General features: G+C 43.1%; 1 protein-coding gene across 14 annotated transcripts in view; it reads left to right on the forward strand.

Moving 5' to 3' along the window:
- Positions 1-5,223: 5,223 nt before the first annotated feature.
- Positions 5,224-27,937, forward strand: part of LOC146594758 (uncharacterized) — a 38,901-nt gene continuing 16,187 nt past the window's right edge. For 5 of the 14 annotated variants that reach the window (XR_014896094.1, XM_085306901.1, XM_085306903.1 and 2 more), the window contains exons 1-4: positions 5,240-5,443; positions 10,025-10,212; positions 19,483-19,595; positions 25,458-25,539. Coding sequence is in view for 4 of the 14 variants with exons in the window: in XM_085306901.1 (XP_085163027.1) it covers positions 19,508-19,595; positions 25,458-25,539 (170 nt within the window). In the remaining 10 variants the exon portion in view is untranslated. Of the gene's footprint in view, positions 5,444-9,236; positions 9,323-10,024; positions 10,213-19,373; positions 19,426-19,482; positions 19,596-25,457; positions 25,540-25,632; positions 25,758-27,937 lie in introns of all 14 variants that reach the window. The other 9 variants (XR_014896097.1, XR_014896095.1, XR_014896096.1 and 6 more) reach the window with 8 other exon arrangements.

The raw sequence follows: 27,937 nt of genomic DNA on the forward strand, positions 1-27,937 counted from the left end.
CTCTGCCGCCCGAGCGGCCCCGCGGCGCCCCCGGCCCCCGCCGGCCTCAGCTTCCTCAGCCGTGCGGTGCGTGACCGCGGCGAGCGGGAGCGTGTGCAGGGAGGACAGTGCGGCGAGCTTCGCCGGCAGAAGGCTGCAAAGAGCAATAGAAACCTCTCAGGAATGCTTTTCTAGCGTTACACTATCCCTTCCCCTCCGCATTTAACCAATTTCAAGCTTAATAAACTTAATAATTTCATTCCTATACTTTTTTTAGGTTCACCTGACTAGCAAAACAGCTGCAGCAGTTGCCACCTTTATTCTACTATAAAAACAGTTTTGACTGACAGTTACGGTGGAGGAATGTTATGTTGTTTCTTTTCTAAATTGTTTTCATTGATCATAAACCTGTGTAAAAGTTGTTTTGCTAAACTTTAAATTTGGAGTCAGATTGAATCAAGCCATTTTTTTAAAAAACTTCTGTTCAGCCTGTGGGTGACAGAGGAGCATGTTCAGACATGTACACATAAATATAATACCCCGTGTACTTCCTCCTCAGGGCCCATGCTGTGGCAGGAAGCCCTCCAAAGTAGCTCAGGTGAAGATGTAGTTAATTATGGGTTGGATAAAGGGGTGACCCACAAAGCCAAAGAGCACAGAGCTGTTAATGTAGATGTAGTTATAAATACCTTATGAAGCAACGCCAAGGCATCAGTTCTTGCCCCACTTTGTATCGACCCAAACAAACTCTGGATTAGATTTAATACAGAGATAGTGTTGTCTCAGATACCAGATATAGTCAACTGCATGTGTTGAGAAGTAGGTGTGCTTCTAAAGCATTTCTGGATAGAATTAGCTCAGCAGACAAATTAAATTATCCCTGATTTATTTAGCATCATAGATGAGCAATGAGATTTGAAAGCCATTCAGTTCGATTAGAAAACAGTAAGGCCCTGATCCTGGATGCCTTGCATGCCCTGCTAAATAAGGGCTAAGGCCCTCAGGATCTAGTTATATTTCAAATTCAAGTGGCACTCATTAGGAATAGTTCAGCGTGATTTTATTATAAGGGACAGCATTTCAGCATGCATATGATTAATTCTCACTTATCTAAATATGGAAGGTTCACTGAATTAATCAGAATAAGTGCAGGTTCAGGTAATGGAAGTAATTTTCATTGCAACTAACACATTTCCGTGCATGATTCCATTTTAGGTCACGACAAGTCATGCCATGGCTTTTGTTGTACCATGGCCCCTTATGGGACTGGAAGGGATTTCAGTCTCTTACAAAGAGAAACTCACTCTTATGGTGCARTTGTGGTACTGGCATTTATCTGTATTGCTTAGCGATTGATAGGGCAGGAACTATTGAAGAGTCATGAGCCAAGATGAGACAAGGATGCTCATGATGAGAAGATGCTCAAACCTTTCCCAAAACCTTCAAATGCTTGGGGCAGATTTTGACCATGAGTGCAAAAACCTTCTTGCTTTCTTTAGGTCCTGAGGTCCCAGGGAAGTATAGCACTTTGACCTTGGGCTGGATTACAAGCTGAAAATCTAGSCCTAAATTATATTATCATCTTCATTTATTGATTTAATTGGCATTGCATTACTGTATAGCCATTATGTTTCATTGTACTAGGTGAAGGCCTTGCACATGGCAAGAGGTGCTCCACTCCCCGGCAGAATTGCAGTCCAAGAMAGACAGACATAGGGCGGGAGAAAGGAAATAAGTAAGTAGTAACCCTATTAAAGGGATGATGGACTGAGGCACTGAGAGATTACATGACTGTGCTGAAGTCATACAGGAAGCTTGTGTCAGAAATGAGAAAGAAAACTAGATCTCCTAAGTGCCAGCCCTAGGCCTTTTCTACAAGATTATCTTCCCCCTTCAAATTCTCCAGTATATCAGCTGTACAGCCTTTATCAAAAAAAGTTAGAGCGCCAGTTCTTGGTAGCTCCGTACAGCATTTCCTGCCCATGATATTGCAGTTTAGAGGCAGAATTAGAACCACAGTTCAATTGTGCTTAGCCAAATTTGTATGAAAAAAAATAGAAAGACAGATGAACCCTTCTGACGGAAGGATGAAACCCTTCCATGACTGGGCCAACCAAAATAAGTATGAAAACTGATTGCAACTGAATCTAAAGCCTGCATGATTTCCAGTCTCTTCCTTTGAATACTTCAATGCCCCAAGGGTGGGATTTTCAAAAAAGCTCAGTTTATTGGAGTTTTATCACTGACTTCAACAGGAATAAAGTTAGGCCAGCCCTGAGGCCATATGAAAGCCTCACTCATTTATTGTGCCTACGTAGACTGAAAGCTTTTCAGGGCAGTACCGTGCCTTCTTCTGCATCTCTTTTTATCTATAATCCCTTTTGTGTTTATATTATGAGCATACGTATCCATCATGGTGGATCACGTAGCCTCCTTCTTACACAGAAGGTGTGCGGCTATCAGTTTCTTGGATGGAAGACAGAGTTCAGTGACTGATAATATGTATCTGGTGGGGTCACAGCTACTTTGCAGCTCTGAGTCATGCCTGTGGGTGAGCGTTGCTGCTTGTGGACCGTTCAAGGCCCATGACATATGAAGCTTATTGCCTACTGCTTGGGGGAGTGTAACATTCATATGGTATCATGTGAACTCTGAGTGGGAATCTGCATAAGTGATTTTTTTGTTGAACTAAAGCCTTTGAAGCTTTATGCTTGACTACAGAAGGCTAACACTGGCTCAGTTTTCATTCTGATTCTTCCGTTTTGTTGACTCAGAAAGTAAGATTTTCCTAAGATAATAATGTACCAGTTCATAGCAGTAGCTCAGATACAATCACTCCTTCATGCTCCAATAACCTACACTTTTGCTGGGCTGGTAGCTAGAGAAGTGCAGGACACATTTCCACCTTTACCTCCCTTATACAAATACCCTATTGCAGAACCATAGGTGTATAGTTGGCAGAGTCGAAGTTGCACTGGGCATGGAGGACCTGAAGCTCATCATTATAGAAATCTATTGTAAAGTATACTGCTGTTCTCTAAGACAACGTTATATTGCAGCTACTTTAAACAACGGCTGCATTGTCTACATTGACTTCACACACAGAGTATATAACAGGTTGTTCTGTAAGCCACCTGGAGCCTGGTCTCCAACGAGCTTGTGCCCACTGCAATAAGCCCATCTACCCCTCCATGTATCTCCTGAGACGGTTGCTCCCCCACTGTATTTCTTGTTCTTCCCAGAGTTCCCTACTACGTCCTTTCAGCATGGACTGGGCAAAGGGCAGCAGGTTTTGCAGTTGATTGAGAGTAACCTGTCTGCTCATTAGTAAGAAATGTCATCTATAAGCCAGTCAGCTTCATCCTCTGAGACTTTAACCTTTCTGTCCAGTTGGGGAAAACTGGCTAATGGGTTCCAAAGTTAAGAGGACTGAGTGGCAGATAGACACAGAGCAATGGTCCAGATCGTGCCATGGAGACGTTACGGGTTTGCCCGAGATGGCTAGACTTCTAGCCATAAAATTCCCCTCAAATGATGAACAGTGATTTATAGATCAATTGAAGTTGGACTTCAGCCCGTGAACTGACTGAGGCAACATTGTAAGAGAGGGGAGGGGGAAGGAAGAGCTATGCAGTAGCAGAAGGAAATGGTGATGTTGCTGCTGTGGAAAGCAGAGGAGAATGCTTTCCCCAAATGATCTTGACAATTGGGGGAGCAGACCTAAAGCTGGAAGCATTCAGGTCTCAATACACTTAAACTGGAGCCCCCACCATTGAGGAACTGCCTGTTTCTGCACTTCATGGAATACAGTGACTTCTGTCGTCCACATAAAAAAAGAGGGTGGGGGCAGGGGGGAAGAGGATGATATTTCYGCAAAAAGTAGTGTTTACTACAGAAGCCTTCAAAAGCCCTGGTCTACATATGAAGCCAATGAAGTGGCCTTGCCAGCTCTCTCAGCTTTATTTATGAGTCCTGCAACACTGGTGTTTTCCTGAAAATCCTGCTCTTAATGTCCTATTAAAGGAACATTCAGTTTCCACTTTAAACCAATAGCCAAGTTTCTAATGCTCCATGGATGGGACCCAAGTACATTCTCAGAGCTCAGCACCTAAGAAGAGAGTAGAAGAAAAAAAACTAATTGAATTTTTAAAAATCCGTTAAACATGCTTTTTAAGCTGAAATTACACCACCTAAAAGTTTGCATCATAATTTTCAGATACTTGGAAACACATGCAGTTACTGAGTTTAGATTATTGCGGTCAAATGAATCAAAACTGCTAAGATCCAGCAAGCTTTGAGAAAGAAACTCGACCTTTTTTTAAAACAAAACAAAAAAAAAACCCCAAAAACAAAACAAACAAAACAARAAAGCAATGCTGAGATGAAAAGAAAGGATTTAATCTCAGTAACGACTTAACCTCGGTAACAACAGTTTCTGTTAATGATTCGAGGAGGCACTTGATCACCTCCCCTAGTCCCCTCCCTCCCTGCAGGACGCTTTCATGTACCAACAACCCCGAGGATCCCTTCAGACGCTTCTCTCGTCTCCTCCTGGGCTCTTCCGAGCAGATCCACGCAGCTCTGCCCTGCCACTGCCTCACGGTGCAACCTGCGCTTGTCACCTAGCCCGTCCCTCTTACCCCGTAGGGCCTCACTTATGCCCACTCCAGCCTCAGTCACCCCAGTAATATCGCTCAACAYCCTCCTCTAGACTCGGCGGCCTGAGGAGCCGGCGCGCGGGTGACCGCTGCGAGCTGCCGTTAACGGCCGCCCGGGAGGCCCCCCGCCAGCCGACCCGCCGTTAACGGCCGCCACGACGGCGGGTGACGGGCTCCTCGCGGGCCGAGGGGCGCCGGGCGAGCACCACCCCATCCCCTAACAGGCGGCGGGGCGAGAGGAGTTAACGGCCGGGCCGGGCCGGACCGCCCGCCCCCGCGGAGGCGGCGCCGACCCGCAGCGCGGCGGCCCCCCCTTCTCCGCCCCGCCCCGCCCCGCCCCGAGGCCCCGCCCCCGCCCGCACCAAGCTAGGCTGCGGCGTGCAAACAGATGATGTCATGCTCTGGAGCCGCGCGTGACCGCCGGGGCCCACCCTCGGCGCCCATTGGCCGCCTCGCGTCGCCCGTCAGGGCAGCGGCGCCCCCCATTGGTCGGCGCCGCCGCCGCGCCTCCGCCCCCTGGAAAATAATAAACAATCTAGTAAAATGCGGCGCGAGGCGGGGAGGGGGCGCGCGGAGGGGGTGGGGGGGGTAGAGGGACCGGACCGGACCGGACCGGACCGGACCGGACCGGACCGGACCTCGCCGGCGGGACGCGGCGAGCGGAGCCGTCCCGGTGCGCAACGTGTCGGCGCCGCCGCCGGCCCCCTCGCCGCGGCCCGGGTGGTGGTGGTGGTGGTGGGGGCACGCGTTAGGCCGGGCCTGCTGCGTGGCTCGGTGTCAGTCCGTCGCTCTGAGCAAGTGTCGGAGTAAGTAGCCGCGACCCAGGGCCTGGCTCCTGGCTGCGTGGCTCGGTGCGCGTTCATCGGGCGGAGAAGCGGCTCAGGGCGGCTCAGCGTGGTGAGCCCTGTAAACTCCTGCCTAAATGACTCAGTCTCTTTAATTTGAAGTGGAAGCGTGGGGAAGCTGAATGTCTGTTTAAAATCCTGCATCGAACCTAATTGGGGAGAGTGCGTCTGTGAAAGAAAAAAATCATTCTCTAAAGTATGATGAAACTTGCACTAAAAATTATTGTCGGCAGAAGCTTCTGTTATATTGAAGATTGCACAAAATCATCTGTAGGTTTTCCTATTTCAGTTGTCTCAATGTTTAATTGAAGCCTACCTCTGGAGGGGAATTTACTGCCTTGCATGAGGCAACTGAGGTCTGTAAGGGATGCRATGGAGTAGTGACGTGTATTGCAGTAGGAACCAGTGTGCTAAGTGTCTAGAGCTAGGGCACTGCTACGGAGGCCTGAAAATGTTATGCCTCTGTAATTGTGGCACTGTTGGATGTCTTCATGGGACAAAAAAAAGTACCCCTGAAGTGGCTGTCGTATCTGCATGGTGCTGTGCAGAGAGATGTAGCCTGGATGCCTGATTTGTTATAGCAATGCTTATACAGCACAGCCCTAAAGAACTGCCTTTCACAGTGCTGCTTTGCTGTGCCTCCAAATACAGGACACATTTGTATAGTGGAGGCCTGAATCAGGGATCAGTTGAAGTTTGCAGGAGAGGATCTTTCTCTGGTTGGGATTTACAGCCAGGCCTCTTCTCTTGACAGCAGGTGCCTACATCCATTCTTYGAAAGAACTGAGAAAGGCTGCATTATTTTCTGTTGCACGTGGCCACTGGAGGAGGAAATTGAAATGCCCCTMCTTATGTATCCCCAGCAATCAGAGCACTTGCATAGGAAGGAGCTGGAGAYGTGGGGTTTGGCCCGTTCCTCAGAGCTTTGGATTTTGTCCTCTCACTGTTCAGTACAAAAGCAGTGCTGGAAAGGGGGACTGAAATCCAAGGTTGTTTTCCCTCCCTTCCCTGTGCTAATGTTATTATTGCTAGGTCATGGCCTCTCCTTGATTGCTCCCATGGATCCTGTATCYCCACCTTCACCCCCAGGCAGCAGTACAAGTTCAACAAGCTGTTTGAAAATGGAGTGCATGTTAGGCTAACTGATCTTCTGATCAGTAAGATGTTCTTCAGGAAGGTCAGAGAGAGGCATCTGAGCCCCAGCAGGCAGAAGGGGGGAAAGTTAACCTTAGATCTCCTAGTGGGGGGCACTGCAAGGCACACAGAGGGAAGGAAGACCCCCTAGGAAGTTGAGAAAGGGTGCAAAGAGACTGGTGAAGTGTTAAGCAAAACCAGTCAGCAGCTCAGCACATGGTGGGGAAGTCAAAGATAAGCACTTGCAGCTGGTTCTCTCTCTCTCCCACCCTTGAGGAACTGAGCGGCTGCTGACTCAGGAGTTGCATCAAGTCAGAGGACTGGAAAGGGGGTCACATTTTCTGAGTGTCTGAGAAATGCTGCAGTGAGCTATGGGATAGTGCTGGGTGCATCCTAGCTACTGTCCTGTCTTGGGAGAGGGATCGCGGCAGTGTTTTGTATGGAGCTGGAGCCTGCTGGCATCTGTTGGATGTGCTCTGAGGACTGCGAAGCCAGGACTGCGGGTCTCATCTTGCATGGAAATGTGGCTAAGCTCTGAATTCCAAAATTGGGCCGAGGAGGAAGAAAGACAAAGAGTTGCCCAACGCAGGGCGGCTCTGGGAATGCCAAAAGCAGAATGTCCTGTATCTTGAGATGTTGACAGTCTAAAAATAGGACTCCAGAGCCTGCAGGATTAGGCATCAGTTGAACAGAAGCTTTGGGGAGTGCAGTTTTGAACTTTAATGCCTCAGCTCTGCCTGAATCTTGCTTGTGGTATTAAAGGCCTATGTTCCTTGTGGCTCATGAGAGTGTCACTTAAACATGCTTGGGGCATGCAATTATAGCTAACTGTCCTCCAAGCTCCTTCTGGAATTTGAAAAGTTGAATTCTTTCTTTCATATGCATCCTCACATGCCCTGCAAAATCACCTCCCTCAGTTTAGCAAACCACTGCACTAGAGATGTGCACTGCTGTTTTACCTGTGGAGGGCCAATGATAGTAAAAGAGTAAAATCTGTTTTTGTTTGTTTGTTTGTTTTTTGAATTCCCCCCCCATATCATATAAGTGAGCACACATCATTGAATACACACTAAAAAATTATCTGTTGTTTCTAAATACAGTAGCTACTTTTCATAGTAGACATATTAAGCATAAAGTATATCTAGGCAGAGCCTTGTATTATTGCAGTAATTTTTTTTTCCTTGGAAGCAACATGGAAAGTTGGGCTGGAACTATAGCTGAGGTCTGACAGATGTTCAGGTACAAGAAGTTTAAAGAGTAACGTATGCTTATTCAGTTTGCTCGTAGAGGCTTTGTGACCTGTGTCTGCAGTAATGATGACACAAGCTTTTTTGAATAAAAGGAAGAAATTAACTGCCTTGGCTAATTGTACCCTTGCTAGCTGGATAACCAAGGACACTGTTTGGCTGTGAAAATTGTTGGTGCATCCAAATCTCTCGGCTGGGAAGAATACCTGAAGTGAGAGCGTTTCCATATCCGTGGGCTATAAGATTTATTTAAAATCTCCTAATTGGAAAATTAAGCACTATTGCTTTAAAACAGTGGTGCACTGCTTTGAAAAATTAAGGCCATATGGAATCATTTATTACTTTTCAGTATGCATTCAGTCTCTGGTGCAATTTTATGTACCTGCTAATGCATAAAGTCTTTTGGAGCAGGAATAAAAGCAACACAAAGCATGATTTAATGCTGTAGGATCACCAAATCTGTTTCGGATTACTGCTAAGAAGGGTATGTCCCTGAAACAACGAAACAATGACATGGGGGGGAGTGCGGAAGCCCATAAATCAGAAATGCTTTGGAAACATAGTGCACATATCAACAACAACTTTTAAAGTATTCACTGGGGATTTGGTCTTGTGAGAGATACAGTTAGGAAAGAAATTATACCAAGTGACAGGAAAGTTGAAACAAAATCAGTATTARCATTGCAATACTTGCTTGCAATTTAAAATGTCTTAATTATGTTTTCAAACAGTACGGGCCCACATAAGCATGTGACTGTAAGAGAAAGTAAGAGTAAGTAATCCAAGAGTGCACAAAAGTACTTTTGTTTATAATTCTGTGGTAACTGGAAATGCCTATTTTTGTGCTTATTCACCAACACCTCTGGCTCTTTCTTCCAGAAATAATCCTATCCAAATCGTTTTGTTCTGACTTCATTGGAAGAGATTTTTTTTTTCCTTCAGTCTTTTTCATATGACTTATACAAGTCTTCCCTTGAGGTTCAGTATTATGGTGACCTTACTTGCGCAAAGGGCTGAGACAGGTCGATGCCTTAGCCAATTTTTTGTTGCTGACTGACAAGCTATGGGGCAATCTTTGCTCKCAGGGCCTGAACATTTTCCTTTCACTGATTTTACAGGGATCAAGGACAAGAGGTTGGGTCTAACAAGTTAACCATGCAGGGTTCATGCCACCTGGCAAAGAGTTCTGCAAGCATGGGAGGCAATCTGTATGCATTTATCACGAAAGTGAGAGCAGTATAACTGCCTGGCTAGTTATAATTTAACATAAAGTACATTTTTCATCTTGTTGTATTGTTGTGTTTTCTTTCAAATGTCATCTGTAGAGTCTTGTAGTGAGTGGGAGCTTCAGCTTTGTTTTTTGTTTTTTACAGATATTGACAAAAGCTTTYGTATGAACATGATGCACACATGAAAAAGAGGCAGATTATTTCTTAAAGGCATAAGCAAGCTAAAAAGAGTTTGTAATAACTTTTATATTTAAATCAAACTATTTTATCAATATATAGGTGTCATTTATAATTAGTAAAGTATTAGACTGGTTCTGATGTTAAGGTTGGTCTTTTATATCTTTAGAAGAATTAAGTTTATTAAGCAAGTAAATTAATCTTCAGCTTTACTGAAGCACTGAAGCTCAATATTGTCAATATTGTCTTCCATCATTCTTTAAAAAATTGATAACTAATAATAGTAATTTCAAATGAATTGGAATCTCTTTTTTAAAAATAAAATACATTTTTTAGGTGGACACTTTTAATGTGGCCTCTCCAGCATGCTCCAACTGTARCATCAAAATAAAATTGCTCAGGCGAAATGAAACCAGTTGAATGAATACATAATTAGAATTAAGACAAATGCCATGAGAAGTGATTACTGCCTGTGATTAACTTTTGTCAAGATCCTGTATCTTAGCTTTTTGGAAAATCTTAAATAAAATCCTCTTCAAAGTCCTTTAAAACTTTCCTGAAGGTAGTTATCAATGTAGGTATGCATTTCTACTTTGATTTTTTAAGTGTGACCGGTAACACTATTACTTGCCCATAGATGGCAATAACATTACACTGTTGAAGTATCCCCCAGCTTATGAAATGTGGCTATGATTGTGGTGAATATTAACTTGGAGAACAGAAAGCAAAGACAGTATCTTGCTTCTCTGTTGCAGGAGTAGTCATGGGGACTGTTCTACTTGCAGCAATGTTTTGATCAATCATCTGAGAAAAGATCCTGGAGAGATGAGGCAGCGTATCTCCTGTTTCTGATGTCAGGCTTTGTTCTGTGAAACTGACCTTTAAAACAACCTAAAAATGAGGAATGTGGCACCAGAGAGCAGATCAGGAAGCATGAAATGATGTAAGATATTTCTTCTGCGTATTTTTTTTTAATGCTCYAGGTTTGTGATTCAGCATTTTCTGCTAGTGACAGAATATAAGAAAGGGAAAAAATTCTGGTGGGAAAGGAGGAAGTTCCTATTGTTCTAGACAAAATCTGTTTTACAAAATAGTAGCAATCAAGTATTTTTGTGTATTTTTTTCCATTCTATTGAGATGTGGCGTGTGTGGGGGGGAATATCTTTTTCCTATATCACTCCTTCCTCACCCTCCTAATCTGAGAACCCTAGTAATGTAGAAAAAAGTGGAATATAGGCTCAGCTGGGATATTTCAACTGCTAAATTGCCTGCAAGGGACCTGAAATACCTCCAGCTTTGTAGCAGTTAGATACTTGGGCTACTGCTTTTTCAACTCTATTAAATGACCCTTTGAGTTTCATGACAGCAGGAGAAGCCTACTATGAGAAAGCTCCAAGTACCAGTGCTGAGGGGTCTTTTGATGTAGAATGGCTAGCTCAGRGACCCCATTTTAGGTTCCCAGGCCTCGCCAGCCACTCTGATGTCTGATCTCAACTATATGATGATGCAAGAGCTCAGACCCAAGCCCTTCTCTCTGAGCTTATGCAAAAATGTCGTTGCTACCAATAGCAGTTTTGTGAGAGAAAGAACTGCAGGAGGTAACTCTGGCTTCACAACCTTCTGCTACTGAAGCAGTGGTACGATGTTGCAAAGTATCCCTCCCTATGGTCTCTACTTCGAAAAAGCTGTCATCGCCTTTAAACGTAAGGCATTTCCACCAAATTCCTTCCTTGCTCTTTGCCTTTTCTTCATGTATAGAAGTACTTTCCTGTACTTTCACTTGCTGTGACGAATCAGGTTGTGCTGAGAAGCTTGATACACATGCTGGAGGGTCTGCTGAAATGGAAATCTTGCCTTTGTAGTGTCAGCATCAGCCCTTAGACCATCACAGTGCTAGGAAAAAGGATGCCTCAGTCTGATCCAAAACTGCAGACTTGTCAGAAAACRGAATTTAGAGGAAGAAAATGGGGGAATCATTTTGTTGTTCTCCCTTCTTGGGAGCTGACTCTGTGTTAAGGCAACATTTATTTCAGTAAATCAGGCAACTCCAGGGAGTGCTCCCAGGCACTGGAACTCAGTTCCATTCGCCTGTGAAGTTGCTAAATGATCTTTGGTACAGTTTTGGCCCAAGCTACTAGCACTTATCCAAACAATTCCCAGGCATGGGTGCAAAAGTTTGGATGCAGCCACTCCATTTTGAAGGGTAAGAGAACTTAATAGCCTGGACATGACTGCTCTGTGCCAGTTTGCTAATATGCTCATGTAGATGTGGTGTGGCTGTGCCTCAGGCAATTTGTTCTCAGAGTGCTTCTCTACAAAGGGTCTGTGTTGCTTTCCAGTATTAAACTGCATCACAGAGAACAGGCAGGGAAACAGCCTTGTCATACTTGTTTTAAACTGATGTTGGAAAGATCAGCAGTGGAACAGTAGATTCACATAAAATGATTCAGAGCCTGAAGAAGATGCTTTACAATGATAGACTTTAAGTACTCTATAGCTTATTGAAAAAGACTGAGCAGGGAGTTGATTACAATGGCTAAGAACCTCACATTGGGAGAAAAATATTGGGTACTGAAAGGCTCTTTAATCTAGTAAATTATGGGAATGAGTAGCAGAAAGCTGAAACCAGATAAATTCATACCAGCAACTGGGCAAATTTTTTAGAATGAAGGTGATTAATCACTGTAACAGGCAATTAGGGTGGTTGGCATATTTTCCATCTTCAGATGTGTCCAAGCCAAGACAGGACAGATTTCTGATGGATGCGCTCTAACTGCAGTTAAAAGCATGAGTGRCACTGTAGTCCAGTCCAAGATAAGTAGGTGAGGTTTGAGGATCAAGTTCAGAAGATCAGTTCAGAAGATCTAATAATTCCCATCTATCCTTAACCTCTAGAAGACTGAGGAAAAATAGCACTTAGCAGAAAATGGAAGGGAAGAATTGAAATGACAGCCTCATYACTGGCACGCTGATGTGCCCTCTAAGAGGACTGTATCTTTCACCTGCTCAGTGCTTAATTATGTATTTTCAACACTGATTTCTTTCCAGTCCACAAATCCTCTGTGCCCGTTGGTCTCAATGTCTTTCATCTGACTAGACTGTGAGTAAAAAGCTGTGATGCTCAGCAGCTCACATGGTAGCTTGGATAAGGCAGTTTCTTTTCATTTGTTGTTATTTCATCTTGAGCTTTGGACTTGCCTGTTATCCAAGGCTCCTAGTTTCCCTAGTACCCATTTCCGTATGTTTCATTTATCACCAAGCTTAAAATACTGTACTGCATTGATAGTCTCTGGTGCAGTAGACCTCAGAGGCTTTCTGCTGCAAGTTCTGGGACCATTTGTTCTTCATAATGTGACAAAATAAATGCCCTCTCCCTTCTAAAGATTTCACATGAGATGGTTATATCAGTGATGTGCTGTTTGGAAGAAAGWTTATCAGGAAATTTTTGATGAACTGCTTTTCATCCTTAAGTATAAATGTGTAGATATTACAGCTACTGACAGGAATACACAAGAGTATCTTTGCAAAATACCTTTTCTTGCGCTCTGTAGCTAGAAAAACACTCTATTCTCATTTTAAAAACACAGAGAACCTCTCTCCTGGAATACCAGTTGAAGATGGAAAACAATTTCTCACTGCTCATCTTTTCCAGGGTCTCAGTTCCTAAGCTTACAGTCCTTTCCTACTTCCACCCTGTCTGCTTGGGATGATGTAAGAATCTGCCTTTCTCTCAAGTTCTAGGTAAAGTGTGCTGGCTTCTCCCTACTCCAAAGAGTAAATTTTTTACAAAGTCAGAGCTGCAACAAGGCAAATGGAGGAAGAGATATGGATAGATCTGCTTATGGTCAGTACCCACCAGCCAATAACTTGGTGCATAGAGTCTGTATCTGGGACATGGAAGTCAAATTCTTTTAAGAATAACACAGAGCAGGGATTTGAACTAAGATCTCTAAATACTAGGTGAGAGCCCCATGCTTATTTTGATGTGAAGACTCTTTAAGAACAAGGAATGAGTCTTTGCTTTTTTTTTTTTTTTTTTTAATTAGATGTATGCATTTTTCCATGCATCTGTCAAAAAAAAATAAATAAATAAAAAAAAAATCAGAGGCCCATATTCTTCTGGATAAGAGTATCCACATGAGCAAAGGACTCCAGTCTGGGAAGGAACATTGGACATAAGAAGATTAGGGCCATGACTAGAGAGAAGGAAATTGCTTAGAGCATTGGGTAAAGTTCTGCAATGACTATTCTTACTTGCCAAAACTGCAGCTGAAAACAGACCCTGGCAGGAGGTTGCCCTAGATGTTCCCAACCTGTAAGGAATATTCAGTTTTGGAGCTGAATGACCTGTGTTTTAGGCTCATGAACCCATGAATCTGAAACTTCTTCAAACTCTGGGGAGATGCTGCTTTTGACTTCACTGTGTATGAAGATTATTCTCAGCATCAGGAAAATACACACCTTTGCTCCCTGCTGTCTGGCTCATATTTAGCTTACTGTGTTTCTGTCTTTTCTTCTTTTCTTGGTTTATCTGCTTTTAATTTTCTATGCACATCCTGCTGCTAAATGTGGGTAAAGTAAGTGGCAGTCCTGTAACTCCATTTCCTTTCAGTTTGTTGACCACAGGGTTCAGTCACACGCCTCGTAATGCACCATTGAAGGATGGTAGCTTTGCCCAGCTGGCTTAGAGAGACCTCACCTCTTACCTTTTGAGTGCTTTGAGGCCAGCACTCAAAAAGACCTATCTATTCTGAGTGGTACGGGAAGCTTTCTGGGGCCCAGAATATGAGAAATAATCACAGAAGGACCAATGCATACCATTTTCATGTTTGTTATTTCCCACTTAAATTTAGAATTTTTGAGAGCTTGAGAATTAGTAGATACAGCCCAAAAGGGTCTTAAATATTGCACAACACTGAGCTTTCAAACCCCTGACCCACTGAATCCCACTTGCACTATGTGTGGTCAGGGTTAGGTGCCTCAGAAGGACAAAAACTTGTTTTTGCTACAAATTGCTGTTTGAACTTGTCAGCAGAGAATATGAGTGTAGAAGGGAAAAAACAAAGTCTACCCAATTAGTTGCTGCTCCCATTAAAAACAGCAAGGATACAGGTAATGTTAAACAGACGTTGACTCGTCTCCTTTGGTACCTTCTTTACCCTAGCTTTGGAGAGGGTGCAGTTACCTCAGGTTACAGGCAATGTATGGGACTGCTGGCAAGTCAAATCCTAACAGAGGGAAAGGAGTGGAGAGATGTTGAAGGGATGGCAGAACAGGACTGGGGAGCTTCCTGAGCTCTATCACAGAAAGCCCAGGCAAGGCCCAGCTCTTTTTATAGAGGYACAGCATTCATAGGGTTTTGTGTGGGTGTTTTTTGAAGTCCCCCATAAACCAAATCCTAGGAGTGCCAAAATTCTCTGACTAGGACAGCACAGGTTGGTACCAGTGGGGAAGAAATGAGGCTGCGTGAACTTCATTTCTGATGTCTTGATTTTTGAGAACAATGTCAGGATCCCAGCAGATGAAGGAGAAGATTGACTGCATTAAGAGATTTCCCCACTGAGATACAGACAGCTCTTTGTCTACACAACTGCCCTTGTAGCTAGGCAGTTCTGACTTTCTCATAAAGCCGCTTGCATGTGCATTGAGAATCACAAAAATAAATAAAAGCCTAGGAATGAATAGCAATATTCACCAGCTCTATAAGCAGGGACTTGCCAAAAGGTGCCCATGTGGAGGAGCAGCAATGTCTCCACCCACAGCCTGCTGTGCTTCAGGGTGGAGGAGACCTCCCAGCACCAAGCCCACATAGTGCCAACATGTGCCAAAGGGAGTAGGCCAGGAGACAGAGATGCAGATGGGGATATGYCTGCCTGGAAAGTTGTGAGGCAGCTGATCAGAAGTCCTGGACTTTCCAAACCCTTTTGTAGGCTTACCTGTTGCTGTCATGCCCAACTCCTCCCAAGCAGGCTGCCAGGCAACATGCCAACAACCATGAGACATGATGAAGCTACAGAGGTGGATGCCTATGCCAATGCAAAGGCCAAAATGTGAATGCTCTTGTTTTGTAACTGTACCAAGAGCCACCTCTGAGCACGGTGTCTGTCCCCGCCCTTCCCCCAGCCTGCTTCAGCCTGGACTAGGGCCCAGGGAGTGGAGGAGGMTGGCAGGGGGCTAGTTCTCCCCTTGGGTGCTTCTTCCCTCAGATCCCGCCTCAGCAGAGTTCGCAGTGATTACTTTTTACCTTTGTGCACCAGTTTGCTAATGTGCACTTAGATGTTGGCTTGATCAGAAGTGGGAGCCAGCCGGGAATGGGATCAATCCTTCAGGGAGATCTAGTGGCAGTGATGGATAAGGGATCTTGTAGCTGTCTAGCTCAGTTCCTCAGGCAGAGGAATGGTCACCATGATTGCTACCCCATCAGAGCTGGGCCCAGTTTTGCTCATCATCTCCCACCCACCTGCCTTGAGGTCCCCTCTCCATGTTAAATCCAACCCTGGCTTCTCTCCCGGACTTCCCTGCTCAGCAGATGCTGATTACAACACAGGGGCCTACAAAGCTATTGACGTATATATGCAAAGGTGAAGACAGCTGCCAGTTCTTCACCGTCATTCTCCCTGCGTTAGTACGTGCTGTACGTGCTCTGCTTTCTCAGATATAGTTGCTTTTCTTCCACTCTCACCAGATCTGGTTTGTATCTGTTTCATTGCTTAATACTCCCTGTTCACTCATCTTGCCAGTTCTCCAATTTCCTTCTCCATGGATATTTTCCCTTTACTTGCTGTCTGCCCCCCTGCTGTATCTGTCTGCTGGAATTAGCATTTCCCTGTGGTTTGGCTTGTCCCACAGCCCCATGAGCAATGCCTTGGTGGGCTTTATTCAGAGCATACATGTGCCAGAACAAAACCTTGACTGAGACTTTTGTAGCTGGTTTGGGAAGTTAGTCACACCAACAGCTGAGAGGACTCTGAAGTGAAAGCACTGAGATGAGTGTGAAAAGCTGAACTGGTCTCTTCATGTGGTGTTGTAAAGCAAATCACTTACTCCACACAAGTAACCAGAACCATTGTGAGGGCTTTTTTTTTAATTGTTCTTTCTACAAATTCCAGATTTTYTTTTCCAGCAGGCTAACAGCATGAGATGGACAAAGTCCCAGCCTTATGCTTCAAGCAAGTCAGAGTAGCCATAGATGTGTGAAAACCCTCATTTGGGGAAACGCTGAAATTTCTGGGCCAGTTAACCACCCTCATCTCTGGTTCTTTTCCTTGCAATGATAGCTTTGAAAATACAAATGTATTTTGTGTCAGAAGCCTGTTGTTTATCTTGTTCTTAAAGGCACCAGATGAAGATGGTACTGTGAAGCTTGTTAAGCCCATGGCTTTATGTGGTTGATTGGATGGACACATTGATACATATTTAATTGCTGAGCCCTCTGTTTTGCTGACTGTGTGGTTTGCTGTGCTTGTATGGCTTGAAAACAAGCCTAGAAGAGAAGGAAATAACTGCTGAATTCTAATCCCGGTGCTGATGTTCACACCTCCTGAGGCTTTAGTCAAGCCAACTAGTAATCTAAGCTTCCCTGTTTGTACTGTAGGAAAARTACTATTTACCTATCTGTGAAGAAGGGCAAACAGGACAACTAATAAATAAGTTTGCAAAGGGTTCTCAGGGCTAAGAGTCGAGATTCCCAAAACAAACAGTCATTTTTCTTTACTCTTCTGCTTCACACGGCTCTATGTAGCAATAAGAACCTCCATTTGTTTAGGAGCATGCACGCCTAGTATCCCACATCAGGAGATCCTGTGTGGTGGTGAGGATGTTGCAGGAGCCATCACATGAGCAGCAATCACAAGGCAGGATCTGGCCATGGGGGAAAGGCTGGAATATGATCAAGCCATGGGAAATACCGTAGTTACCTGAATATAAGGCAGCCCTTCTTCCAAGGAAATTTTCACTTAAAGRAAAAAAAAAGACCAGATGTGTATTAAGAACATAAATCTTCTGTGTCGGCAAGTCATCCCAATCCTGTGCAAGGAGTCAGATCCCCTCTGCCCCATATTGTCCTATAGACCTGCCCCCCCATGCCACCTCTCTGCCCCCCAAGTTCTTGTAATCGCCCCACCTGACTGCTTTCTGTCACTAGATACAGGGTGCCCCAAAACTGCCTGGTGTGATTGCACTTGTTGCTCCTGCCTACAGCCAGCTATGGGCTTAGGTGCTGCAAATGGAGGAGGGAAATAGCCCCTGCAGCACATCTCATCCCACACACATCTCTAGTTGATTTAGCTCTGTAAGAGTTATAGTTGACTGGTTTCCTCTTCCCTACCCTGCCCGTGTTTAGCACTGTTTGTAACTCAGTTTATTCCTGCAGCAGATCCTGGTCTAATCGAGGCTGCTTATGCTGTGCTAAGTTGTCCAGCAAAGTCCTGGCTGTTGCAGGGTACATCCAATCTGCTGCCAAAGGGTACTGCAGAGGCACTTAGAGTTGTAAACCTGTGCCAGAGCAAGGACATTGTGAATCTATATTTTTTTCTGCACTTATTTTCTAAAACAAATCTCTCTCCAAGCTAATATGATGTATTTATTTTCCTTTGTTTTCAGTCTGATGGTGAGGTGAAGGTCTGAGCGTATTTCATCCACTTCTTGGGAACCAGCTTCTTAGGAAAAAGATAAATTCTTTTACAGTAACAGCTATTAGATGGTCAGAGACTGAGTTAGGCTGCCAGGGTTAACTTGCAAAATTGCATGTGACAKAGGCAAAGTAAATTCCTTCCCACTTCCCAGTTTGTTTCAAATCAGCAATATTAGTGTCCTGTATGCCATGAACTGATCATGCCATCTTGTGGTCTTAATCATACTTGCAGGCAATTGAGTCCTGACAGCTTAAATCATAATGCAGTATGCCTATTCATCTTACTTTTTTTTCTTAACTTTTCAAAGCAATTTTAAAATTTAAAATAGGTCTAGACATAAGAGTAGGAGAAAGCCTTATGCAATATCGTGGTGTGCACCATCCTTTTTATCACCAGGGATAAATAACTAACTAAAGAGGAAGTGGACATGTTATCAGAGCCCCAGTACCCTCCAACATTGGAGAGGATATACGGAATTATCTAAAATGTATCAGATATTCAGTAAGGCTTAAAAATTCACCATAAGGAGTGTCAGAAATTAGTAGCCACATTCTCCTGAATGAAAGCTTATCAAACCAATTTTTTTGCTGAAAGTGATGAATGACTTCAGTGGTGGAGTGAGAGCCTTGTCAGTCTCGAACAGCCAGAAATCCAGATAGATATTTCTGAGCTCTGCTACATATTGCCTGGAAGCAGTTTGGACATCCCAACTTTTGGATCTTTGGCTGGAGTTTGGAATTGAGGCTTGCCTCTTGCTGCTCCAAATACCAACTGTGCTTTTGCTATCATAAAAACAGAGCAGCCTGCAAGAAGAGAGTACTCATTACATTGAGATCCACCTCTCAGATGGAAATTAATCACTTGTCAAAGACATCAGTCATATCCTTTACTGTGTTATCAGAAGCCTTCCAGTAGTTCAGGAAGAGGAGAGGACCGCTCAGAAAGAAAAATCTCATTTTTAGTCCTTTCAAAAATGACTGTAAATAACAATTCTTCTTTTTCTAGTATTTTAAGATTTTTGACCTTAACGTAGTCATACAACATAATGAAACTCCTTTTCTGTAGTTTGTTTATCATTATTCTAGTCAAGAACATGCTAGTCAAATTATTAGAATAAGAAGTAGTTCTGTGAAATCAGAAATAACTTCAAAGTAAGTTTTGCACCAAAAGAGGGAGGAGGGGACAAAAGGGGCTGACATTTTTCTGAATTATCTGCTTGCATAGCAGCTCCTAACTTTTGAATGCCAGGTTTGAGTCAGTGGGGGCTTCATGCTCTAGCAGCCTTCAGATCTCATTTGTCCTGCTACTTTAACTTTACTATCTAGAGCTTTGTAGTTCTAACTAGGGCTAAAACAAAACCCTCGCTCCACTGCTCATACCTTGGAAAGTTTGCTGGGACACCTTTAACTTTGTAAGTAAAAGTAAGTGGCCATATGCTAAGCTTACTGACAGTGGTCTGATTCTTTTGCAGAGATGAACTTAGCACTGGAAGGTGGAAGAGGTATCAGACAGTAACACAATTGGTAAGTTGACATACTCCTTGAAGTTTTAACTTTCTCTTTCTCTTCAAAATGTGACAGCTACTGAGTTGGTGGATGTAGTGCAATGACTGCAGTGAAAGGGAAGATTAGTCAGTCCATCTTAGGCACCTGGACTTATGTTGAAGTCTCTGGAGGCAACAAAGGATATCCTGGTAGGTGCAACTGTGAGTGAGCTGGGCTCCACAGTTTGGTGTAGTGAAAGCAAGAGAATTTTCTACTGCAAGATTTGCAGGGGTCATGAATTGTCCAGATGTCTCCTTCCTTTATTCTAAGGACAAGTATCCCAATAAATTTGTGCAAAACTGGAATTTCATAGCCTCAGCTTGCTAATTTCTTACTACAAGAAAGATGATGAGAGGAGAAAAGGAGATCATTTTGATGGAAGTACTAAGGAACCACACAAATAACAAGTGTGATTTATGTGGAATTGCCTGTGTGGCGTTATCAAAACATGTAACACTTACTTAAAAATAGAGCATTGCTATTGGTTGCAAGTTGGCCCTGGAAGGAATGAGAAAACAAACAAAAAAAAAGACGTCTCCTCTATGGTGATAGGAGAGATCCAAACACATGGTGGAGCTAGATGATGGCATTTGCTGAGTTTGGCCTCCATAGCCCTTGTACGCAGCCCACGTATTCCTGCAAAGCATGATTAGGGACTAGCTTTCTATTCTCAGATTTCAGACTTATGTGTTAGTGTACAGCTTAGCCTGAGTTCYGCCTTTTGTCTAGGTTATGGGTAATATTATCTAAACTCATTTAAAATACAGCATTGAGCTTGTGATTCCTTATTTATTGTCAATGATGATAATTTATACCAAAGTTAGAAGAGAGGAAGCCAGAAATCCTGACTCTTTTTCTAGGCTTTCCCTTCAGTGAATTTTGTACATCTCAGCTCTAGAGAAACAGAAAAATCTTCCCAAGAGCAATAGCACATATATATGTTTGCATATACTCTTTGCATGGACATTGACAGGGAAGTGCTGTGAAGCAAAGGCAATGAGAAGAGATAATCTTTCTTCTGGTTTTAAGCCGAGAAAGGGGAAGCTGCGCTGAAGCCCACTTCCCTCTGCTTTTAGGCTCTGCTTGCACTGTTTTATGCAAGACATATGAACTCAGTCATCTTCCTGTTTAAAAGACAGTAGGTGCTAAAGCCCAGCTCCTCCTGTGTAGGGATCTACCTGTCACTGAAACTAGGTGTCCAGGTACACTGGAGGATTTAGACCCAAGGGCTGAGGCACCTACAGCTCCTTTCTCACTGGGAACATAGGCGTGAGCACGTCATTAATAGCTGTGGTGGCTTCAGCTCCAAATGACCTGGCAAAGGTGTTCTCAGACCAGAAAACTCTTCTGTTCTTTTCCAGTTTTAGCGGTTGGTTTATTAGTTGGTCATTTTCCCCTTACAAACCTTGTTGCTTTTGCACTCCAGCTCATCTATGATGCCTAGTCTTTGATTCTTCATCACTTTGTGATTTTGGAAAACTTTAAGTTAAACTCTGGAACCTAATAAAGGAGCAGCATCGGGCTGCCTGGATACTGAAGTGCAATGACTTGCGGTTAAACAGGAGGCAGTTGGTTATCAAGTGTTTGATTCTCACAGAAGGAAGAGCTGAGGTGGAGTCAGAGGGAATGGAAAAAGAGGAACTAAGGCTGCAGGAGCAGTGCTGTACAGCTGACTGAGGACAAGCAGAAGGACAACTGCCTGCAGGCAGGTCTCTCCGTTCAGGCTGGAGAGGACTGTGACCTGTCTGGCACACTAGATCTTAGACTGAACGGGAAAAGGCAGTCTAGCAAGAACAAGGCAAAGCTGTGTAATGGTATGGGGAAATCCCTGGAAAGACTGTAAAATGAGAACAATGAATTAACAAGCCACTATGGCTTCAGGAAAATGATTACAACCACAGTAGTGTAATGAGGACATATGCGGCACAGAAGCTGTTTAACCTTCAGTGTTGTGCCTTACAAAGCACCTCTGGTGCACTGGGCAAGACTGTTAATTATTAGGGTTGACCTTAGCAGACGGAGGTGTCCTCAAGTTTGGGTTGCTGTGATGCTCTCAGATAATTTCTCCATTATGTCAATAACTAATTTCCTAAATTGTTCAAGTATTGGCAGATTGGAGTCCATTAAGCAAGCCTTAACTGATGACTATGGGAGCAATTATAGTCCACATAGGCAGCAAAATCCATTCACAGGTCCTGGAGTATGTATGTATACATAGATATATAAACACACACACATATAAATACATATACAACTGTAACAGGCTGGTTAGGCACTGGCCATTGGTGAATCAAATAATCAATACATACAAAAGAGCCTAAGTAGACAATGACAGACATTGTCTTCAGTGAAAAGAGAACAACCTTGAGATGTTTTGATGGCAGAGGAGAAAGTCAATATGATTTTTAAAGAATAACTGTGTATTTAGAAATTGAAAATGAATAGAATCACAATCAGACCAAAATGTCAGTAATTTTTATTACAAAAATGCATATTTTTTTTTCTGCAGAAAAAGATGCCATAAGGTAAATATTTAATGGGTTTAATAAGCTATGATCTGTTACATTGGCCATCTTTTGCTGCAAGACATATCTGATTGCTTCTATTAATACACGCCATATATTTATTCGGCATGTATTTTCCAAGGGTAGTTTATAAAGGACTAGTACCTTTGGAAAGTGCAATATAGGTAGACAGTAGATTCTATTCATTTGCAAACTTTTTTCTTCTTAAGCACAACTGAAAAAGCAAGCATCTTAAGCTGAGTTGCTGTAAAGGGCTGCAGCACGAATGCTTTGGTGCCTGAGCTGGCACATTGGCTGCATGCAACTTGTAGACTACAAGGGAGATGGTTGTGTTACTGTGTCAGAGTACTGTACGTGTCTAAGTTTACTTGCTTGGTACTGTTCTGGCTGACTGCTGGCAGTTAAATCAAGAGCCTGAAGAGAGACAGGAGAAAGGAGGAAATGAAACAATGACAGCGATAAGGCATAGTAATACCATAGGTCCTGCAGGGGATCAGGACGGGGCGAGTTATTGGAATAATCTCTACCGGCTTGGTGCCAGAAGGGTGACAATCTATTTTTCCCAGGCCAATGCAGAGCATGAAAAGATGTTAAACCCTCCCTCAGCACAGATGAAAGGAACAGGGGAGTGGAGGTAATTAAGACCAGCCTCTGAAGGAAAKACATCGATAGAGTTGCAAATGCAGGCAGCTATGCAGCCAAAGCCAGGGACTGCAATGGAGATTTCAAGGACTCGTTTAAGCTTCTGGAGAGGTAGTGAACTGGAAGCCCCATGCATAGAGACCTCCAGTGGGTTTAACCCTCTCTCCCAGYTGCCTGTATGGCCAGTCATTCTGCTCTAAAGGAACAGTTTCAGCTGTCATAGAATCATAGAATCAGTAAGGTTGGAAGGGACCTCTGTCCATCACAGGTTTCTCAGGGAAAGGGGTTGGCAGGCAATGGGTTCAAAGAGAGCAAGCCCATTTACATGGAGGCAGGGAGTGATGGGACCAGATGTGGCTGCCAGTCCCAGCAGTGCAGGAGCTGCAGTTACTACCAGTCAGAGAGGGAGTGAACATGGTGGCCGTTACGTGCTGAGCTTGTGCTCTGGGGAGAGATGGCGACACAGCATGGGGAGGTACACTGCTCCCCCAACAGCCTTTGGCACCTGGAAATATGTCTGTTTTTTGGTTTTTGTTTTTTGTTTTCCCCAGACATCCTGTATTAGGCCAGATGATACCACTTTTCTCTGCAAATTTTATTTCACCTATATTCTTAAACTCCTGCAGCTGCAGCACCACTGCAGTACCTGGAACTACAGGACGAGTGCCCGCAGGAGAGGCCCTGGGGGGAGAGTGAGCACAGGTGCACCACGCACCAAAGCCATCTTCCACCAAAACTGCCCAGGCGGCTGTGACTGAAATTTAATTTGCCTGGTGCGTTCAGTGGACATTTTAATCAGCATTTCCTACAATTTACTTGGCAAACAGGCTCAACTGGCAGCTGCCTCACTGAATGGGCTTTGCACCCAGTCTAACCTTTTCAATTCGCAATTTCCAGTGCTGGAAAACCTCTCTGTCTCACTTTCAGGAGTTTCTATAGCAATCACTGCCATCCTATCTAAGCACTGAAAATGGTAACCCATTCAGATTGTAATTTTGCTGGACAGTAATTGTTCCTCTCTCCATTGCCTTACGAAATTTTAGTTTTTATGAGATCGCCACAACTGGAGGAGACTGCTCTTCTGTCTGTGTTTCCAACAAACCTGATTTTCTTTCCCCTCAACTAACTTTGTTAGTTGTTTGCCGAGTGTTTGAATCTTGACTCTACCAGGGAAAAATTGTTGTGTACTTTATATATCAGCTGCAAGGAAGACCTGGTGTGAACAATGTTCTTAAGTCTGCCAAAAGAAAACTCAACCAACCAGCATTTCATTTTATCACCTGAAAATTATCCATTGCTGTAGTAGAATAAATGAGATATGCAAGTATTTTTGGTTCAACTAATTGTAAAAGAACAGAAGATACAAAGAAAGCTTTTACTTCACTTTACTTTTCGTGGTTCAGTTAACTTTAGCTTAAACGATCACTTGATCTTTTGTTATGTGCTTCATCTTTCAATGCTATGACCTCTATTAATCTAAAATTATATTAAGTCATGGAACTGAGGTTTTTGCTTTTTGCAATAGGAGGATGTGGTAGAATTATATTACAACTTTTGAAGAAATGGATCAACCATTTCTTAAGCTCTTCTAACAATCTTTTCACATGCTTTTACAGCTATTGTTGCCTGCTGGAAAAATTAGCTTAAAGCTGAGTAAGGGGAATTGTGGATAAGTGTTTGTAATTTGGCTTTGGACTGACAGTGTTTGATTGCACTCAAAGAATTTGAAATCTTTGCACTGGCAGCAGTACTTGAATCTGGGAATATAGGATTCTCATTGGAAAAGAGTAGATTTTTATAACAGTTTAAATGAACAATTTCAGCTAGAGAGTGGATTAACAGAGCCAACTAAACCCTTCACCCTGACAAAGAACTGGCGGGAGGACTATAGAAACTCATCCAAAATTTTACCAACATGAATGCAGAGTAATAGGTCAGTGAGAAGCATTTCTGTATTTTAATGGTGCTCTTAGAATTCAATTCAATTTAAAACAAAAGTTGTTTTACAAATATGTGGAGAATGCAGAAGGCTGGAGAGGGAGCAAGTGGTCTGCATCCTCCATCTGCTCTATCCTCCCTCTGCTCTCACACTAGAAACTGCAAGTCCTTCGGAGCAGATGGAAAGGAAAATGCAGGTACTTCCCCCAACCTAAAGGTTGGAAATTTCTTACATTTTTCCAGGGGCTTGGAGGCCCCCACCATATCTGTCATTTCATGCCCTTTGTTAAGCGGTGCTGTGCCGTGTTTCAGCAGAACCTCCAGAAAAAACGATGTATTCAACTCTAGAAAAATCCACTGAGAGGTTGTGACGCCACTGAATTTGTATCAGAATACAGGGAATAGTATTTAATGTATCAGTGCTGTTAAGCCCAGTATACCTTCTGTTATGAAAATAAAAGCCTTGATTTTTGACTAGTGTGAAGGACTTAGAAGCAAAGGAGAGCAGAGTTTGATGAGGAGCTATGGCCTTGATGGGGGTTGTTTCCAGTCACATTGCCACCCAAGGGGTAGCAAAAATACTGTGCTCGGAACAATGCTCTTCCTAGGGATTTGAGTTAGGTGGCTTGTTTCTGTCTCCAGCTGTTCACCTAAGAAGCTAAGATGGACAGAACAGAAGTAGGCAAATGGATTATTTCCACAACAACCAGGAAGTTCTGGGTGAGGGGAGCCCAGGTTCTGTTCCTACAAAACATTTAGCACAAGTAGTTTTCYTGGCAATGGACACCAAACAGTAGCAAAACATTCTGTTTCTGAATACAAGGCAATAAAAAAACCTTTGGTGCTGACATACACAAAATAATGCACGTGGGGTRGAAAAGTTTTAATAATTTTGTCATTTCACAGGATGCCACCCAGCTCAAACAGGGATGCAGGTGTCACTGGGACAGCTCATGATAGAGCGTAGCAGAAGGAGAAACAGAAACGGGTATGATGCCTGTTATTTCACACTACGACAACCTCTCTGAAAATCTCACTATGGTCTCTGACCCAGGACTGATGCAGCCTAACTTCCTCCTAGATCCATGTCCCCATAGTGCCTATATGCTACAGTCCTCAAGGACCAAAACCAACAGGAAACATGGAACCCAGGGACTTCAGGGAAGCTGAGCCTCTGCAAGCCTGTGCTCCTACCTCAAAAATAAGGTTGCAGAACAACAAAAGAAAGATTAAGTATCAGAAGACCAGCAGCACTCTTACCTGACAAGAGATGGACATTTGGTATTGCTTGTCAATGACAAGAAACAAGTCAGAGGGAGCTGACAGAAAAGTACATTAGATAAAATTGCAAAGGCAAATTTGCATCTATTCTTGAAGTATCTCAGAAAAGAAAAAAAAAGGCAACAAAGCATGCAGAGGAACCTTTTTTTTCAGCAAAAAGTCTAATCAGASCCTGAAACTGTCTCACTGCTTCAGGATGCTAGAGGGAAAAAAGAAGAAAAGTCTTACAGCGTTTAGAGAAGGATCCAAAGCTTACATGAGAAATAGGCATGTAACTTTTAGCGAGGGTGCAGACTTACGCTTCATAAACCTGTGTGAATCCCGAACATGCCATAAAGAGCTTTCCTAGTTGCTCTTTCAAACACAGGATACTGCTACTGCTGCAAACAAGATACTGGAGCAGAGTGGTCACAGCCTGACATTCAATATAACAATCCCTCTCTTCAGCACAAATGGGGAGATTGAAGAGGGTGGAAAAAAACGCTTGGGGAAGAAAGGAGAAATAGCCCCCAAAATTAAACCTCTCCCAAACCAGCATTTTAAAATTTTTTCTTAAGCCCAAACTGTAGAATACTTTTGCTTGTCTGTCAGAAAGAGCTGTTCGACCATCTGCCACTAGTGGCTGCAGAGAAGTGCCATGTTGCAGCCATAATCGCCCCTTCGCACCACCGCTACGGGCAGCACTTGGGACCGGCACTGGGGCGCTGCCACGGCCCAAGTTCWRAWCCCMWWKGGGWTYWGAACAGAAGCATTTACAAGTCCATTTCTCTGATTTAAAGTGCAAAAAGATCAAACATTTTGCACAGATCACAGTTGTAAATATTGTTTCCAAAACCTTATTTTAGTAGGCRTGTAAAACTTCAGCCTCCTTTCATTCTTCCATCAGATTTTCTAAGATTTTCAAAACCCATAACAACTAACCACAGAACTAATTGGCTGATAGCAAAAGCAGATTTTTAACAAAAATCCCAAATTAACAAAAAAAAGAGCATTTTAATGTGGTTTGCACTAAGATAGAATATCCCACTCTCAATTCAGCCTCAAGTTGCTCAGAAAAAGAGTCAAAGCAGTGGAGAAAAGGTTCCAAAACCCCAAACTGGATCCTACCAGGGTAGGATTGCCTGCAGCAGTAACTGAGGAAGACAAGCCTAACCCATCCCCAGAGGAGCCTTCTCCTTAAGTCCTGGAGACACTTACCGAGAATTGGGCCACGCACAGGGCAACAGCCTGAGGTGCTACAGCTTATCTAGGCAAAGTAGTGCCAGAGTTGCCCCCCCTGGAGACAGAGGCAAAAATCTCACTTTATGTACTTACCATGTTATAGGTCCTATTTATTCAGAACATATAGATAAAAATACTGCAAGTAACAAGTAAAATGTTTTAGAAATTTGGATTTAATAGTTTTTTTTAATAGTTTTCCTTATTACAGCATAAATTCTTCTCAAACTGCAGGATTCAACAATGTTCACTTTGTTATATATTAGACTCCAAATTACGTATTTTAAAAAAATTCTCAGTACACAGTAAAATGAAAATCCCAACAACATTTGTGAATCTACTGTAGCTCACAAGTACAAKAACTAAGTGGCAATGAATCATAAAAGAAATCTGACATTATAGGTAGAAGAAAAACTACATGAATTAGRTGGGTTTTTTAAATCACAAACCTAATTTTTATTTCTTTAAAATAGATGCATTAAGCAAAGAAAAACATCATTACAAAGAGGCATGTGGTGTTTTGTTGATGGCATTTATTCTGTAAGCCAAACAAGAAAACTAATCCACTTTGAGTAGCTGRATTTTTTTCTGCTATTTACATACTTTACTGAAGTATTTTCATCCCAGAGCCTCAGAGAACATCTTAGAATATTAATGAACTAAGCCTGGCAGTGCTTCAGAGTTAGTAAGAAAGAAGTTAACATCATTCCCATTTTATCAACAGGGAAACTGAGGCACAGGGCTAATTCAGATCCAGGCAATTCCAGATAGAGAATTCCTGGATCTTGGTCCTCTCAGACACATCTCAATGGAGAGAGAGACCATTCTTTCTCCTTGTTAAATGTCTGGTGATWCCTGTTTGAAACTTGGCCATTTTTTCATATTTA

Source organism: Rhea americana, unplaced genomic scaffold (assembly GCF_003343005.1).
Source record: "Rhea americana isolate MKP2758 unplaced genomic scaffold, rheAme1 scaffold_25, whole genome shotgun sequence".
Classification (NCBI taxonomy): Eukaryota; Metazoa; Chordata; class Aves; order Rheiformes; family Rheidae; genus Rhea; species Rhea americana.